General features: G+C 43.0%; 1 protein-coding gene across 37 annotated transcripts in view; it reads left to right on the top strand.

Moving 5' to 3' along the window:
* MAST2 (microtubule associated serine/threonine kinase 2) overlaps window positions 1-18383 on the top strand; it is a 228833-nt gene extending 210450 nt beyond the window's left edge. For 36 of the 37 annotated variants that reach the window (XM_075155885.1, XM_075155883.1, XM_075155889.1 and 33 more), the window contains 9 exons: window positions 241-350; window positions 2533-2687; window positions 3403-3707; window positions 6400-6615; window positions 8429-8655; window positions 10174-10296; window positions 11350-11486; window positions 11638-11825; window positions 12526-18383. In XM_075155885.1, the coding sequence (XP_075011986.1) occupies window positions 241-350; window positions 2533-2687; window positions 3403-3707; window positions 6400-6615; window positions 8429-8655; window positions 10174-10296; window positions 11350-11486; window positions 11638-11825; window positions 12526-14603 (3539 nt within the window). In that variant the 3' untranslated portion in view covers window positions 14604-18383. The remainder of the gene's footprint in view (window positions 1-240; window positions 351-2532; window positions 2688-3402; window positions 3708-6399; window positions 6616-8428; window positions 8656-10173; window positions 10297-11349; window positions 11487-11637; window positions 11826-12525) is intronic. The other variant, XM_075155891.1, reaches the window with a different exon arrangement.
* The last annotated feature ends 413 nt before the right edge of the window (window positions 18384-18796 follow it).

Here is an 18796-nt window from a genome sequence, read left to right as displayed (position 1 = left end):
TGCTTTTAGAATATAATATAGCTGATGATAGAAGATAAATTCAGTAGGAAGGAGGTATTCTTCACTGCTAATTGTACAGGATGAGCAAAACTGACAGGGTATGTTTCATTATTAAGGAAAATACCCTGCATGGTGTATGAACACTCAAAGTTCTTTGTAAGTAGACAAGTAGGAATGCTTGAGGTGTGAGAGTTATCAACACTCCCCACACTGACAAAATGCGCCACATCTTGTTCACAGCCCGTTCAGAACGGTACCAACACGTGGATTCGGAAGAAGAGGAGGACACTAATGATGATGATCACGTGGAAATTCGGCAGTTTTCCTCATGCTCACCGAGGTTCAGCAAGGTAGGAGCATGCTAGCTTGTTGAAAGAAAAAGTCCAGAGAAGAACACAGTTTCATTGCTTCGTATGGGGTAGATTTTAATCATACAGATGTTATGTGGGAGTCACATGGTGTTTAGTATTCACTGATGAAAGAAAAAACTGTACGTTGTTTATTCTGTGATCGTTTGTGGCCTATTAGAAGGTGAGTGCAAGAGTAATTGGAGAATGAGATTTTGTATTTTGTAATGTTTCACTAATATGCAGGGTACTGCAGAGGTCTCTCCTGCATCTGATACAGTTTGATGTTTTTACTGATGACTTGGATGCTGGCACAGGGACTGTCCAAAGCTTATTTGCTTTGAACAGTGTCATTTTTAAAGGGTCTTCCAGTAGGTGACAAGATGGCATTAGGATGAAAATTGATTCTGACGTTTTGGAATAACGGTCTAAAATCAAAGGGATCCCATGCAGTAAGAGCACAGGTGAAGGTTACCTCTGCTGTTCATTGTCTCAAATACAGCCTGAGGAACAAAAGATGACAGTTTCAAAGAGAAGGATCTGGGCGTATAGTGCATCATGAGCTATATGTGCCAAATTATTGAAGCAAAAAGGCAGTTACCATACTGGGCGAGCATGAATATTTTCTGCAAGCACTGGCATGGGTTGCCTGGGGAATTTGTAGAATTTCCATCACTGGCAGCTTTTAAGAACAGGTTGGAGAAACATCTGTCAGGTGATTACAAAGAGAGCTGGTTCTGCTTTGAGGTGGGGAAATGGACAGGAAACCCTGAAGAAGTCCCCTCTAGCCATGCTTTCTGGATTCAGTATGCCTTACTCAGGTCTGTGCAGGTCTCTCATTCTTACTCAGATGATCTGAAATAAAAAGCTGGGATTATGGACATTATATACTACAACTCTGCTGTTAGCGTGGAGAAAACAAAGTACGTTTGGGGAGGGGCAGAAGGGAGAAGAAATGCTGTTCTGAGGTCAGCCCGTTCTGTGAACAGTATTTCCCTCTTCTTGATGAGATGGGAGTAGGAATTTTACTTACGGCCTCTGAAAAATGTTTCAGTTTTTCGTGACAGTTCCTCTAGATTTCCACTACTGAAGTCAGTTTTGAAGCACCAGTTCGTTCTTGTTTGTCCTCAGCCAGGCTACAGTGGCTTAAGTAACAGTTACCATTAATTTTATGGAGTTGTTCCTGATTTGCATCACCAAGACTATGTTTAAAATTGGACCTGAGGATTAGTCGGGGTTTTGAAAAAGTTCTCATGAGTACATAAGGGTTTCTTTTTTCTTCCTTTTCTCACCATGAGTATTATTCATCTGTTAGACTGAAGCTTTTCTTTAGGGTTCAGTGTTTTTGCCACAAAGAGAAAAAGTTCACTTTTAATGAATTTATTTTAAGACCTGGAAAATTATACAGCATTTGTAATGTGGGAGGCATAAAAGGCTCATTATATTTTGAAATTCTTGTCTGACAATTCAGCCATATGATTTATTAATAGTTATCTTGTTGATGCTCTGAATTTTTAATAACATTATTTTCATTAATCTCTTCTTATGTAAATTAGGACCACAGTCAAGTGTAGTTTTAAAAGGATGGATTTTTTTTGCTTAATCATTTAATTATTTAAAGACGGCTGTAAAACCAAGAAAGGCACTTTCATTAAGCTGTCAGCATTATAGTAGATTCCTTGAGGAGGGCAGGACTTTTTTGTTCTGAAATAAGCTTGGGGCAATGCTGATAGACTGATGATAATGAAATGGGGTCATGAGCGTGATGCCTATCACTGAATCGAATTCGTGTAGTAAGATTTCAAGATCCAGATGCCAGCCTTCAAGACTTGTGGAGCCTGCTTTAGCAATATCTCTTCTCAGATGTGAGAATCGTTAAGAACAAAAATCAAGTAATTTCAAAAAGTCTTCGTATTTCTGTGGTTTGCTGGGCTGTTTTCAGAGGAGAGGTGTTGGGTGCTGTTGTAAAAAGCATATCTCATGTTTCTGAAGCTTGTTTTTTTCCTTTCCTCCCTGGCACACTTTGAGCACGTCACATCGGCACTGTGTTATTTAGTCAAAGAACATTGCCAAGTTCATGCTTTCAGGGAATACCTTTCATTTCGAGAAGAGATTATGCCCCTTGATCAGAAAAGGCCACAGAGCTTTGCTTTCTCTGTACAGAAGGATCTTTTGCTATATGCAGGTGTACAGCAGCATGGAACGTCTTTCCATCCACGAAGAGAGGAAGACTCCACCACCAACTAAACGGAGTCTGAGTGAAGAAAAAGATGACCGGCTGGACAGCCTTGGTGGCTTGAAGAGTCGAGACCGCAGCTGGGTGATTGGGTCTCCTGAAATGTGAGTTCTGTAGAACTAAAAGTCTTTTGATTTCTCATAGCATCTGAGAAGGACCAACCTGTGCCAAAACTTTCTATGACCGGTGTTAGGTCAGGATTGCTTCATATGATGTATTTTCACAAGTGAAGCCTGAAGAGTGGAATAAATAGCTGAAAATGAATGTGTAGAAGTGATATAGTCCTTAAATGTATCTAATTAAGTACTAACATCTCCTAAATTTGTAGCAAATGCTTTAAATGAACTTAAAAGGATTATAATCTTAAGTAAAGCTTTCATTTGTGGAAAGGCTAGTTATGTTGGAGATGTACCAACAGCAGCTTTTCTTAAACTTTAGCGAATCCAAAGTCTGGTGTTGCCAGACTTTTACCATTTGTCGCAAATTAATGAAACCGTTAGTCCAAAGTTTCTAAAGTTCAGAATATCTAAAAAAAAATCTTGTGTTCTAATAAAAAAGTCAGTAAAATATATGAATGCCCAGAATTTGGTTTTATTCCTTCCTTTCTTAGAAGCTTAACAATGGAATATATTGGAAATCTAGACTCAGGTGATGCCCCAAGCCATTGCTGTTTTAAGTCGTAATGATGTAGCTCTGTCTCCTAACTTCACCTGGTATTGGTTTCAGATGTGTGAGTTGGGTCTGTGCGCTATTTTCACCCTTTAAAGTTCCTTATCCCCCTAACTTAATTGAGAGGCTCTGTCTTGTTTTTTCTCTTAGACTGCGTAAGCGCTTGTCTATGTCTGAATCCTCACACACGGAGAGCGACTCCAGCCCACCCTTGACGGTCCGCCGACGCTGCTCAGGGCTTCTCGATATGCCCCGTTTTGCCATCTCCGCCGAGGATGAGGGAACTGTTCTCAAGAGGCCGCAGTCCGAGGGGATGCTCTTATCCACTGTGCAGTCGCGGGAGGGGCTGCCGGTGCCCATTCCAGAACAGCCTGTGGAGCAAGAGCTGCAGCTGGAAGGTGATGCCGGACCCACCACCCCCTCCACGGCTGTCAGCAGCGCCTCAACGCTGACAGGTACATGCTCGGTGTGATGGTGTCGTGGTCCCCAGGAAAGCCATGTTAGCTTGCAGATGTTAACTCTGTAAAACTGTGGATTTGGATGTTGAGTGATGGGATGTCTTATGCTAAGTGGTTATTTTAGTATAGATTTGTGGATGTGCTTGCCTTTAAAATTACATCGGTGGTTTAATCTCTTCAAAATTACATCTTTTATTTTAGTCCTGTCATTTCAAATAGATTAAGGTCTTCTTATGCTTGAGACCCATATGATCTATGCCTACTTACAACTACTGGGTGCCTACCCGAGGCAGCATTATTTTAAGCATTAGTCAGAGTGGATCACTGCTGAGTTGGGGTTAGAGACTATGGGTGTCAGCCATACTAACAGATCCCTGCTTCCTATGATTTTATTTATCCAAAAAGTTTGGAGTAGAGGCTTGAAATTTGCTGGGGGAGTGGGGTTTGTGTCAGGGACATGCTACTTGCTGTCTCAGCCAAATATCCTGAAATTTAGCGAAGTTGCAGGCTTAAAAAAGTGCAGCCTAGGTTTAGTAGAGTGAGTCTTAGAAGTCAGTGTTTGACTTCTCAGAAGCTTTGTCCATCCTGGGGTCATTCTTCAGCACTGGGCTGAGCAGGACCTTTCCTGCGATGGTGCCCTGGGCTGCTGCGGTGCAGGGCTGGGCTCTGGGTGCTGGAGCCCCCAACTCCTGCCCTTTCAGGGCACTGGGAAGGCAGAGGGTGAAGCTGCCTGTTTCTGAGTACAGAGGAAGCCAGAGCTGGGAACTGGTCGGAAGTAGTAAGGAGGAAAAAAAGGAAATTTGGCTCAATTGAAGAGAGTGTGGAAGTTGAATTGAAGGTTGGCAAGATAATATTTGAGAAGGAAGGCATATTTAGGGGAAGAACTAGATTGTAGCGTTGAAGAACAAGGACTAACTGGGTAAGAAAATAAGAAGTTGCTGGGGGAAACTGGGAGCAAGCAGGCAAGGCAATTGTGGATGCATTAAGGATGGAAAGGAGAGGAAAGAGGTACTGAGCAAGGAGTCAGAGTGGCAGCAAGACTGGACAAGGACAAGGTGAAGGGCGCTGGGCAGATGTGATGGTGGATTGATAGCAGAAGGTGGAAATGCTTTAGAGGAAATTTGCCTCCAGACTAGAGTAAAGCCAAAGATCCCCACATCTCATTATTCCTCTTCTGCAATGCAGTCTGTGAAATTTCCTCCAAAATTGTCCCGTTCCCCTCTATGCTGATCCTCCCAGAAGAGGCCCAGTGCTGCCATCACATACTCCGTTAACCCATGGGGAAAGGTGTAGGAGTGAAGGTAGTAAGCTACCACATACCTGGGTGACATGGGTGCCATAGTGGAACCTTAGTTTCTCAATTTCACACTAAAAGCCTAGAAACATGCTATTAAAAATTGCAAGAACACTTTCATTGCAAATTTGAGTATCTACAAGTTGAAATAAGCAAAAATGAAGCTTCCCTGGGCAGCCTGCTCCCCTGAGCCTAATGCATTAGAGCAGTCTTTAATCCAGCGCATGGGATTCAGGGATACCATTGATTCATGTCCCCAGCCTGCAAAGTTAAGCCAGAGGCAGGGGATTGCAAGAAGAGAATTTCATTCCTGTCACTGTCTCAGAGTGCTTCTTTAATGCATATCGCAGCCTTTTCACACGCAGCCTCCGATTCTGGGTTCTCATTGTCTGGGAGCCTTATTTGAAACTCTGTGGCTGTTAAATGTTGAACTGGCATCTGGTACTGAGGTCTATGGGAATGGTGCTTTGAATTTTTATTTTCATGGTACTTCCTGCTTTACTTAGTATGCAGAGCAGTTGTGCCCACTTAAATAACGATGATCAATGTTTTGTGCTGTCCTCATTGTTCAAAATGTGGCCCTTAGGCTTTATTTATTGCACACTGCCTAAAATTTGCTTTTGAAGACAGAATGATTAATTTCCCTTGTGGACTTTCTGTGATGCTCACCACTTTCATTTCTGAGCACCTTGTAAATCCTAATTAATGTATTTTCATAGTGCCCCTTTAAGATATTAGATGGGGAACTGAGGCACCGAGCTTGAGTACAGCACCCCCAGCCCCCAGCATCTGCTGCTGTTGCATGCCCAGTCTGATTTTCAAGATTACTTTGCATTTTATATATAAGTATAGCAGGTTAAGTAATTCAAGACTAAATTGCAATGGTGCACAGAAGGGGGCAAATTAAGGTTGTCTTTGCAGTCTACATTTTTACTTTCCCTGACTTTAGTACCTTAGTATTCTCTTAAAGTGGTTTTTTTGTGTGCAACTCTGTAGAACCTGGCTCTTCTATTACAGGCAGTTTTAACTTTAAGATTGACAGTTCTTGCTGTTGTAAAAAAGGAGCACTTCCCATAAACCTGTTTTCATCTGTGAACGATCCCATTGAAATGGCTTGCCTGCAGAACTGCACCGCAGCTTTAGGATTCATGTAACTGCTACCGAGCAACGTGATTTCATTAGTGAGCTTTTCCAACAGAACAGAAGCCGCTAATTTTCTGTATTCAGAATAACACCATTTCTGTAAATAAAAATTCAAGCCCTGGGGTTTCTTCTTAGGAAAATTTACTCTTGGACTTCATGTAAACATGACTTTGATTTAATGTATTTTGCCTGTAGGGGAATAGACTGTTAGGAATTCCCTGTGGTTCTAATCTGTTTTAATTTAAACTGTAGCTGGGAGCACTGCAGATTTCTCTGATCCACGCGCTCGCAGTAATAGCAATGAAGGCCCAGACCTTACCACTCCAAAAGCCATCAGCGATTTGGCAGTGCGGCGGGCACGACACAGGTTGCTCTCTGGGGAATCAGGGGAGAAACGTACCTCAAGACCTGTCAATAAAGTGATTAAATCAGCATCCGCTACTGCCTTGTCTCTCCTGATTCCCTCAGGTAAGAAATGCCTCGGGTGAGGCATTGTCAGAATCTGCAAGCACTAAACAAAAGGTCTGCAGAGAGATCCTCCCCCTTCGCTCTCCTGGAATAATGCCCTCGCTGGCAGGAGGGGAGACATCTAACTTCTACAGTCGGTTTAATATTTACTACTCGGCAGGATAATGAATACTGCTTTGCCACAGACAGGAGTATTGTGTGTGTGGTCTGACTGCAGCTTCTGCAAATGGCAGCTGGGCCTTATTCTTTCCCTAGTTTTGTTTAAATTGGCTCCTAGCTGGTCTCTAGACAATGGTGCAGCAAGGAAGTATAATAGGGATGGAACGATTTTAACCCTCAAGGTACTATTTTTTTGGGGTCACAGGCTAACTACGGCATTGTTTGGGATCTGTATGTGTCTGGTGCGTTCATGCACCGGGAAGTTTCAGTAACTCCAGATAACTTGGTTGAGATTGGATGTTCAAGAATTCATTAGCGTAAGTAACTCACAAAGCAAGTTAATGCTGAATAGCTTACCTTGTTGGCCCGGCTCCGTCTCGAAGCAGAGCCAGACCTTGACAATTCCTAATGCCAGGTGGTAACTTCTAGTGAACAGCCCAACCATGCCGAGCTATGACAGCCAGTTCAGCAGAAGGCTCTCCCCACAAGGACTTTGTCCCTCTTTCCGGAGGATAAGTCCTTTCTATATTTCCAGGGCTGTACATGTTCCTGCCTAGATGGGAGCAGGAAATTGCAGCTGAGCCACGAGTGCCAACCCAGCAGAACCTGCTGGCAGAGCAGTGCCTGCCTGCCCCTCTCAGCCGGGGAGCTGGAGGCAGGTATGCAACTGCTTCTTGGCACCGTCGTGGTGATGCATGTTACATTTCTTGTGGTTTGGGCATTGGTTGCTTTTTGAACTACAAACTCCCTCATGAAAATCTCTAAAATGTGTATTTAATCACCCAGCAAAGGTTCCTCCAGAGCTGCTCTCATCTGCCAGGTAAATATGTGCTGGGCGATTCAGCAGGTGTTTCTTAATGGATTAGGGATTACCTTTTACAGCTGCATTTAATATTCCTGCTCTTTGGGTTTATTTTACTGATATTGACCAGCTTCACTTTAAAATGAGAGTTCTGTATTTGGTTTGTAGTTTTAAAAGTGGATGTTGTTACGCTAGCGAGCAGAGTCAGATAGCTTAGTCAATAACCCAGCCCTGGGCTGTTTGTTTAGGAAACGCACTCTAAAATACACTTGTGATGTTGTTTTTCAGTAGCAAAGTCCCTGCAGTAACTAATTTTTTAGGGTTAAATATTTTTGCCCCTGTGAATTTAAAACACTAACAAAACTACCTAGATGCATATGTTGTCCGATTGCCCATTGATTTTTTTGTTTTAATACTAACTGATTTTGATTTATCTCAGCACCAACATGTAACTTGCACCAAGATCTAGAAACTATCTGATCTTTTGGAGGGGGATAATATATCATAACCTTGAAATGGGGTGTTCTAGGATTGTGCCTAGACCAAATGCTTATGATGGGTTGTAAATCCCTGAAAGAGGAGAAGTAAACACTGTGACCCAACCATAATCCTAGGCGAGCAGTGCTGCTGTGTTAAATACACAATTCCAAATGTGCTTTTTGGAAACTCTGCTGATTTTTGTATTTCAAAGCATGAATTACTTGAAGCTGCAGGCAAACCCAGCTCTGGTGAAGATCACCAGCTTTAAGAACATTGGGAGAGATGGTTTCCTAGCTGTTCTCTAACAAGAATTTTCTCTCTTTTGGAGGCCTGGTTTCCTAATTTTTGCCCACCTTTGTGTCATCACTGTAGATCACCACACGTGTTCTCCATTGGCCAGTCCAATGTCACCTCATTCTCTATCCTCCAACCCATCTTCGAGGGACTCCTCACCCAGCCGCGACTTTTCTCCTGCTATCGCAAACCTGAAACCACCAATCATCATCCATCGGGCTGGAAAGAAATACGGTTTCACTCTCCGTGCCATTCGCGTCTATATGGGTGACAGTGATATCTACACTGTGCATCACATGGTCTGGGTATGTCTCTGCTTTTCTAAAAAGAGTACCCCTAGGGCCAGAAATGCATTTAGCCAGGGTTGTGGGATTTAGCTTTATAAACTATATTTTGCCACCCTGTTTTGTCTCTCCTTATTTGGACCCAAAGTTATCTTTTTGGGGTGGGGGAAACCCTTTAAAAATAAATAAATAAATAAATAACAGCACTTTGGGTTTTACCTGTAGCAGTTTTCAACCCCATCACAGAACCACAACAACCTTTCTTTCCTTCTTTCTCCCCTGGTTACATGAATCCACCTTCTTTCACCTGTAGCACATACTTTAAAGCATGTTTCTGTGTACATACCCTCTTTCTCTTTATTGGGGTCATTGCATGAGGGCTGGTCATAGCTAATTTATTCAGCCCTGTGTTAGCGATTATAGCCTGCTTCTGATCAGTTCAGTCTGCTGGGGTTTTCCAGTCGCTTGGAATTGATTACAAGCCTTAAAGCATCACTGCTGCTATGCTGATTGCCTAGGGGTTTAGCTCTTGGCTTGCTTATGTGCTATGCTAAAAGGTCTGGTTTCCATGTCCGTATCTCTTCCTTCCCGTTACTTCTGGTACTTGATCTGTGTGTTCCTTTTTTGTTAACATATATGACTTCTAGGAATGATCCGTTCCCCGAAGCAGTGTTGTTTGAATTGTGTAGTTAGAGAGAATGGAGTCAGGGTAAAGGTGGTTCATTTTTTTCCTTGTATCTCCGTGTTCATTAGACAATTTGGACTTCATACGCTTCGGTCATTTAACACTCATTCTTACCTAGAAAAATAATCTGAAGCTGCATTTTTCCCTTGCTCCTCTCTGCTTTCCTTGAAAAATGCTGGGTTTACCAAGATACTGATTTGTAGTCTTTTCTGGCTAGAGGGAGAGTTGCAGTATTCTCAAGCGTATCTGTCTCCTCACTGTAAAGGAGGCTTACCTTAGTGAGCAGTGATGGGGAAAGGCAATGCGTTCATGTGGGAAAAATCTGGTGTTGGATAGGTTAATAAAGGATGGAAAGTGGAAAAAGAAACTCTCTTTGGGATGAGATGCAATATAGGCACTCTAAACACATGGCACAGGGTCTTATTGAAAAGTTTCTTGGCCTTTGTGGATTCCAGCATGTACATGGAAGGCTACTGGATTTGGGATGGCAAAGAAATTGAAAAAGATTGAATGCTTGTCTGGAAATCAAGAGTATCTAGTTAACATTCCCGAGTGCTGAAAATTTTTGGAAGTGTGCTAAGCCTTTTGCTTTGGGAGGAGCTGGTCTCTTGATCAGCTTAACCATCCTGGCTGGCTGCCTTGGATCGGGAGAAGACTGGCAGGATGCTGGGGGAGGAGTGGAAGAGCGCAGATTTTTGTGCTTGGCTGTGCCAGTCAGTGGTTTCTTTCACCCTCCTTTGAAGCAGCTGATGCTGGCTGCAGAAAGAGATGAGATGGATGGGCTTTGAGTCTGATCTGGCCAGTGATCTTGTACATTCCTCTTCTGAAATCAGTCATCCCCTTCTCGTTGCCAGCATGTGGAGGAAGGCGGTCCAGCGAACGAAGCAGGTCTGCGTGAAGGGGATCTGATAACCCATGTCAACGGGGAGCCGGTCCATGGACTGGTGCACACAGAAGTGGTGGAGCTGATTCTGAAGGTAGGGACTCAGCACTGTTAGAATTTGGAAAATAGGTAATATGCAAAATATGAGACAGCTTGTTTAAAACGCTGTAGGTATCTAATCGGCGTTGTCTGAAATACAAGTATGTACACAGCACCTAGCCTTTGTTTTGTGAAATGTGAAAACTCATTGCTGTAGCTTGATCCGTAAATCTCCAAAATTGTCTGCATGTAATTTAAGCTGAACTCAGATATTTTATGTAAGAAATAAGGATCTGTCAGATATATTTTTATAAGCAGTAGAGACAAAGGTTAATAAGATTTAAGTATACCTTTCCTCAAACATCACTTTAAGAAACAAATACCTTAAAATTTTTCCACATTACTTTTATTTTTTGCCTTTAGGCTGTGCTAATGTTATTAGCTCTTAATACTGCTTTCTCAAGGATTATTCCTAGTGGTATTTAAAAGCAGCTTTGGAATGGTTGGTCTTAAAATTATCCAGTTAAATGACTTGCGTTTTGATACCTTCTCTGAGCTGAATCCATTTACGGAAATAAAACCCAAAGTTTTGGACCGTTCCAAGAGACAGAAGTCTTTGGGATTGCAAATAGAGGAGCAATCAGGATTTTTTTTTTTTTTTGAGATGAGCGAGGCAAGCCATGCTCTGTGTTACAGATTCATCATGATAGATGCCTGATATGCTCACATCTGCCATCAGTCAGAGCACTGGGAATAGGATTGGTGACAGAACATCGCTTTGTTCAAGTTTCCAAGTATTACAAGTATTAAATTGGAGGCAGTGGGGATCTCAGTGGGAGAGGTCAGATACTGTGTCCTATCTGCTCTGGGAAGCTTTACCTACCAGCTGGGGTCTGAGCTAATCATTTGTGAAAGCCTGACTAAAGAGGGCTCTCTCTCAGCAATTCCTTAATAAATGATAGGTGGAAATGCAAAGGGGGAAATGGAGTTTGACAAAGGATTACAAAATGGCAGGCAGCAATAAACTAGCAGCCTACCTGCTTAGCCTGCAGATCTGCTTCAAATAGCCACGTTTTAAGCAATGTATCTTGTATCTTGTTTCTGACAGAGTGGAAATAAAGTGTCCATCTCCACCACGCCATTCGAGAACACATCCATCAAAGTTGGTCCAGCTCGAAAAGCCAGCTACAAATCCAAGATGGCTCGTAGGAACAAGAAGAGCAAAACTAAGGATGGTCAGGAAAGGTTCGTTTTGATATTTCTCTGTGAAAATTAAATAGTAACCGAGATAATGTAAGAGAGATCTTCTCAAATCAATTTGCAGATAATGTATATCAGCACGTGCATCTTTTAGTTCTTCTTTTGTTTTTGTTTTCTTTTGAATGCACTTCCACAGTAAGAAGAAGAGTTCTTTGTTGAGGAAGATCACTAAACAAGCATCGCTACTTCACACCAGCCGGAGTTTATCTTCACTAAACCGCTCTCTGTCTTCTGGAGAAAGTGTGCCTGGCTCTCCAACTCACAACCTGTCTCCTCGGTCACCAACGCAGAGTTACAGATCCACTCCCGAGTCTGTGCACTCAGGTAAAAAAAAAAGAAACAAAACAAAACAAAACAAAAAAATCCACACAAACAGAAAAAAACTTGGAGAAGATTTTTGCTTATTGATTAATTTTTGAAGTAAAATACACAGCAGCAGGTAGTAGGTCTGTTTGTGAAGTAAAATGACAGCTGTCATGTCGATTACCTTAAGGATGGATGTATTCTCATTCATTGATTCATTTAAAAATGAAAATCCATACATCCTTTTAAGAATGCATTCGCTGTACTACAGCATCCTTTCACTTTGATGCAAATGTGTATTGTAAGGTGCAATGTTTTTGTAGCAGTTTGACACATTTCCTATATTAGTTCAGAGAAAAGGAATCAAAACAGTATGGCAAAGTCATTTGAAAATTGGATCAGCTGATGGAGTAGAGATTTGCATCTTGAGAATAGCAATGAAAGACATGGTTCATCTGCTTGGAGGTTTTCTTCAGAAAAAAACGTTCTGATAGCGGAGTGTTTCTTACTATATCCTGGCGTTGCATGACAATGATGTGAATTTTCCATCAGAAGCCATGCAACATTACCTTGTAATACTACTGCAGTGCTTTGTGGTAACATGGCATTTTGTCTTGACTTTGCGTGTCTTGCTTTCAATAACTTGTTTTAGTGGCCAAATATATGTTTATATTCTTAGTCTGTTTTGTTGTTTTTTTTTTTTTTTCCCCCCTCTTTTAAGTTGGTGGCAATTCTTCCCAGAGCAGCTCTCCCAGTTCCAGTGTTCCCAATTCTCCAGCCAGCTCTGGACACATCCGACCCAGCTCTCTGCATGGACTAGCACCAAAGCTTCAAAGGCAGTACAGATCTCCAAGGCGTAAATCTGCGGGAAACATCCCTCTGTCACCACTGGCTCACACTCCGTCACCAACCCCACAGTCCACATCACCGCAGCGTTCCCCATCTCCTTTACCAGGACACTCAGTTGGCAGCTCCAGTATTATTCAGTCTTTTCCAGTAAAACTACACTCCTCTCCACCGCTGGTGAGACAAATTTCTCGCCCCAAAAGTGCTGAGCCCCCTAGGTCTCCTTTGCTAAAGAGAGTGCAGTCGGCCGAGAAACTGGCTGCCTCGCTGTCTTCTTCTGAGAAGAAGCTGGCTTCCTCACGTAAGCATAGCTTGGATATCTCTCACTCTGAATTTAAGAAGGAGATGCTACAGAGGGATCCTAGTCTCCAGAGCTTACAAGAATCTGCGAATGAAACAACAGGTGGCAAACTTGGGCTAGCGGAAAAAGGGATGTTGCAGAAGCCGGGTTCACGGAAGCTGGGTGCTATTCGACAGGACAGGGTGGAGAGGAGGGAGTCTCTGCAAAAGCAAGAGGCCATCAGAGAAGTAGATTCTTCCGAAGATGAAACGGATGATGGTTCAGAAGATAGTCAGGATGGGAGAAGACTGGACAAGCCCCCTGACAGTGGAGACCAAGGCTCAGATTCTTTTAATGAGGATAGTAAGTTTTCATCTAAATTGGAAAGCAAAGATAGTATTGAAGATGATGCTTTTCTACCTGAAGATCCAAAAGGTACAGAAGATTTGCAGAAGGGAAATAATCAACAAGCCAAGCCTGTTTCAGAGCCATTACAAATCGGTGTGCACCCTTCCCCATCAGCGGTCCTCCCAAGAACTTCTCCAGAAAAATTAGCTGATTCAGAAAAACCATTCCTAAGATCAGAAACAACTGCAAAGGAACATAAATTGCCAGAAAACAAAACTTTTGAGTGTTTTGGTCCAAAAGACAAGACTTCCGAAGCAATCAAAGACCTGGGGAGAACTACAAGTACTCAGAAAAAAATAGATCACACAGAACATATACAATGCCCGTCTGTCAAACTCCTGGAACTTGAAGAAGGTGACTCTTCAGGGGCATCGTGTGGTAAGCTTGACCTGAAAGACCCTCTGCTAACAGAAAGCAGTCAGAAAAAACAGGATTCCCAACCTCTGCTGGCACTTTCTTCATGGTGCACGGCAAGCGTGAGCACTCCTCTCTCAGTAAGCCCCGCAGATCGCAGTGAGAAGGATCACAAGGAGACGCTTCAGCCTGCAGAACAGCACAGCACCTCATTTCTGTCTCCTGGAAGCGCGAGCGAAATGTCCCAAAAAAGTCCTAGTACTGAAAAGCAACCCAGCTCGTCCCAGGCAGAGAGTGCTTCAACTGCCAGCAAAACGAGCCCAGCAGGTCCTGTATCCTCCACGCTCCTCGTCCCCGGTGCTATCGAAAGAGCTCTCTCTGTGTCTCAGTTAGTGCCGCTAGCTCAGAGTGTGTTAGGCCCTTTGAAGCTCAGTATGTCTGGTTCCAGAGAGGTGGAAAAGAGAAAGGATTTCCCCCATTTGGGTGGCTCCTGTAAAGAAGAGAGAGATTTGAAACAAAAAAGGCAGGAAACTTCACAAACAGGAGCATGTCAAGAGAAAGCCAAACTATCTAGCACAGACGCTCTGCCCACGAGGAGCGGATCCTGCGCAGAGTCATTAAACTCAGCAAAGCCCTGGGAGACAACGTGTCCTGTGGTGGCAAAAAAGGAGGCAACTTTTTGCAGTGCTAAAGCATCTGAAGTATCGGCAGGTAGCTGCAAAATCACTCCATCGAAAGAGCTGTCTCACACTCTTGGACAAGCACCTCTGAAAGCCTCTCCTCTGCCAGATGGCAGCACGAGGCCCTGTAAAGAAGGAACTCTCGCGCAAGCAAAAAGCAAAGAGGTTGGAAATCAGTTAAAAATACAAGACTTTCCCCTGTCACATGATGGTGCTGTAAAGAAAACATAGCAGCATCCCTGGTACACGTGGACTGGAGCATTCTACATTCAAAATAGAGACTGCATGTTTGAATTTTGTAATATACACTAATATAAAATAGAACTTGTGTACATCTATTTTTGGGAGGGTTTTTTTCATACTGTTTTTTGTGTTTTTTCATCCTTGCTATTCTATTTTTGTACACAGTAATGCTTGCCGTTTGAGGTCTCTTTAGAACAGGGTATCTTTAAAGCAGGGCTTAAGAAACAGTTTGTTGATTTTTTTCCCTTCCAGACCTTTTATTTTGCCTGAGTTTAGGGCCTGTTGTGCTCTTCCCTCTAATCCTGCATTTATTTGAGATCCTGAAAATTCTGAGTACAAAAAAGGCAGCTTACTTTTAAATTTCTGCTTTTCAACCTTCTCTTTGAAATGCCATTGAAATTCACAAATTTCAAGTTTTTTCTTTGAATTTACATTCTGATGTCCTTTGACAAGGAGAAGAAACTCCTCTCTTGTCTGCAAGTTATTCTGGAACTGCAAACCCTCTTCGGAGCAAGTAAGACCTTTTTGTCACCGCGTGCATTCAGTCCTGCACGCGTCCTTAAAGGGTACAGAGGCAAAGGACTTGGCTGGAGGGGTCGGTCGGAGAGATATCCCTGTCTTCTCTTTAAACTAAGTAAAACTAAGTATTTTTCAATGGAATCATCAGAAAGAGAAATCTCCAATCTGTAAGCTGGTTTTTTTGGGATTGTTTTTACTTATCCTTTATGGGACACATGGCAACTTTTCCCTCTGTTTTTAAAATTTTAGTGATGTTTTATCTTCCTTTCTCTGGCTTCAATTCATAACTTGCCCTGCCTCAGAATAAATGACCCCAGGAAAGGGGTGCCTTGTAGGTTGATTTTAAAGTAGGGAAATTTGTAGTCGCGTGTTCTCCAGTATGTCTCGGACAAAGTTATCTCAATGATGAATGACCTTTGGAGACTTTTCCTTCTCTTGGTGAGTCTAAAGAGGTAGGGATTTTAAGGTGTTCCTTAACATTTCTGAATTGGGGCTTGGGAAACTTGCTGAGTTTTCTGAATCTGCCCGTTTTAGAAACAAAAAAACCTATGAAGAGTTCAGATTCCTCGAGTTCTGTGGACAAGCTGCAAGCAGACTTCAAAACACATGTGATATTTTAAGATTTCAGCTTTGATAGCTAGATCATTTCCACTGCTGAGGTCACTTTCCATTAAAAAATTACTCTTTGCTCTTAGGTTTAGACATTGCTTTGCTTTAAGTGTGACCGACTCTGGGTAACAGTGCTCTTTGCTGAGGATTAGATCAATAATAATACACCAATAAATGTGTCGAATGGTGATACCTATAGCACTGTAAGCCATTTCTTCATCCAATTAAAGGCTCCTCTCAATGAACACTCCCATCATTTGTCCCAGATTGTGCTCAGCTTTTATTCTAGTCTTGTCTGAGTGTATCTCCCTGCGGATCACCCGCAAGGTCTAGTATCCTGCTCACTGGCTTACTCTGTTAGAAGCAGAATGACTGTGCAACAGTATTTCAAGCTAAACCTGCCTCTGTTGGTCTGATTTCATTACACCACCGCCTTCTTCGTTGTCTTGGCTTTTTCTGAACTTGAAGTTTTGATTCGCTTCCCCTAAATGCAAATATGTTTTTATATAGGAATATATTTTCTTCATCTCTTTCAACTTGATTTCAGCCCAATCCACAAATCACAAAAATCTCTGGAATCTCACCCTGCTTCTTTGTGTATAACCATTGTTTCCCCCCATTATATACTTGATTTTGGCTGCTTGGATTTCATTTCTGGACCAAGTTTTGGTTTGGTTTGAGCTTTTTTTTTTTAACATGTTTAAATGAGTGTTTACTTTGTGTGTCTGTGTGAACATGTATGGTGTTGTTAATGCACTAACCAAAGCCTCAATGCTCCCAGATAACATGTTAATAAATCTTGCTGTGATGGTATTGAGAGCAGAGCCTGCTGTGCTGTCTCTTTGCTCTTTTTCCTGGAATTCATAGGCTACTCATATACAGTTGGTTGCAATTGTAAACCGCAATATTTCCTCTGCCTTGTCAGGGTCCTGGGTATCTCCAGCCTCTCAAAGCACTCTGTTGGTGAGCATCATTCTGTGCTGATTTGGAGCCATAGCAAGTAAGGAACAGACTTGGCAGGATCTGGTACTTACCTGGCTGGTTTTCTCCCCGATGGGTTGGTCTAAAAAATGGCTGAGAAACAAGGTCCGATTGGCAGTACAGTAGATGATAAAATAGTGGACAGGAATAGTGAAAAATTGATTCAGCATCCCGAGTCTGTGGTAATTGCAAAGACAAGCCTCAAGCCTATCTCCTGAGAGCACCGAACCTCGGTGAATGGAAGTCTCTGCATCAATTAAGTAGTGAGCCCAGAGTTGCGTGAGGACGTGGTCCGACCTGGCTGTTCCCTGGGTGGCAGGTCCCCGTTTCCTTCTCTTTGCGGTGACACAGCCTCTTCTGTGAGCGTGCTCCTGGGGCATCCATGAAGGGCTCTGTGTTCAAAAATCCTAAGGGGATTAGGACCACCGCTCTTAGGAGAGAGGGCTGGTAACCTGGCTCATCCCACGCGGGTTGGGGTGGGACCCTCGGAAGGTACCAGCTGTGTTAGCTGCTGACTCCCTCCCTTTGCAGCTGGTGGTTCCAGCGCTGAATTGCAGAGTTATCCTTTCTTACGCCTAAAAAGAGGAGTGAAAAAACTTGCTATGTCACAGCTTTTGCTGCTTTTGCCTGAATTGGCCAAAGAAGAGGTGAAGTATGTTTTTCGTTACCTCTTTTGTAGCTACGGTACAGAAAGTGATCAGTGCAATTTAAAAAACCCTGGTTTTTTGGAAGCCAAAGCCAAACAGTGTTACCAGGAAAGCATCCTAGTGAAACCCCGCATCCCTTGCTCCTAGTCAGTCCTGCAATTTCCCTCGGTGTGCCAGGTGCCCCATTGTCCCGATTCCACCTTCTGTCAAATTTATATGGTGCACCTTAGCAAAAAGTTTGGGCAAAAAGACTTTTTCTATAAAATTTTGATTATAAACCAGGTAGATACACCAAGACTTATCCTTGCTTTGCTAAGAATTGCTTAAATACCTTCTCAAATGAGCTTGTAAAACATGTTGGGGAGGAACGAGATGTTGGAAAAGCTGTGTGTGAAGAATGAGAGTGTTCCCCAGCGCAGGATCAGACCTGCGGTACCCGAGCGAAGCATTCAGCAAGCCGAGAACTTGGCCTCAGTAGATAACCCTGAGTCAGACAGGCGGGAGGTGGAAGCTGCGTGTGTGTGGTGTGCGTTCGGTGAATGAGCCGTGCATATAGCCATCCAAATACGCTGCTTTCCTGCTTCGTTTCCCTGTTTCCTTCTGTCGGCTTGGATGTGTCTCCTGCTCCTCATCCGTGTTGGGATGACGGCATCAAAGCTGGTTCCAGCCTCTGCAGCTTCTCTCTGCTCCTGCATCCAGCCGCCGCATTCCTGCCCTGTGCCTCATTTCAGTGTTATTTTTCCCTTTGTCTCTTACTGTTGCAAACTAAGAGAAATGGATGATATTTATTGTAAATATTAGACTTTAGCATTGTAACGGCCACTCCTGGGTCTGAATGTCAGGGGCCTTTGGCTGCTAATATACTAAAGAGCGCTTGCCGGGGAAGGGGTAGGAGTGACCAGTGGTTTTGGTTGCCACACTTGCATTAAGGTGTGATTTGGAGTATTTTAATTTTTTTTTTTTTTTTTCTTCCGAAGAGGGGAGGATAAAGTCTTTCTCTGGTTTTCTCTTACTGGATGTGAAGGATAATTCTGTACTTCTAGTAGAAGATTTGACAGAAGTGTGTGTTTACGTTGTGTTCGATTACCATATCCAGGTGGCTGTGAGAGCACCTCCTGAGCTGGGCTCCGCCGAGCTGTGTCACTCAGCACTTAGCTAGATAAGAGAAAGTGTGGAATTTCTGTGTTTTTAGAAACTTGAACAATTGCCACATAATAGCGGTGCAATAATTTTTATTCATGTTGTACCTGCATGTCGATGTTCAAATCCTCCTCCAAAATAAATTTTTTTTTTTTTTTTTTTTTTACATAAATTCAAACTCGTGTGTGTTTCTTGTTCGGTCTCCCCTTGCTCTCCCGCAGCGGCGGGGGTGGCTGTGCCGTCAGCCCCGACGCCTCAACCGGCTGCTTGGCGGGGCAGAAAATA

Source organism: Calonectris borealis, chromosome 8, assembly GCF_964195595.1.
Source record: "Calonectris borealis chromosome 8, bCalBor7.hap1.2, whole genome shotgun sequence".
In the NCBI taxonomy this organism is placed as follows: Eukaryota; Metazoa; Chordata; class Aves; order Procellariiformes; family Procellariidae; genus Calonectris; species Calonectris borealis.
The sequence above is the reverse complement of the archived record's forward strand: the minus strand, read 5'-3'. Positions and strand labels throughout refer to the sequence as shown.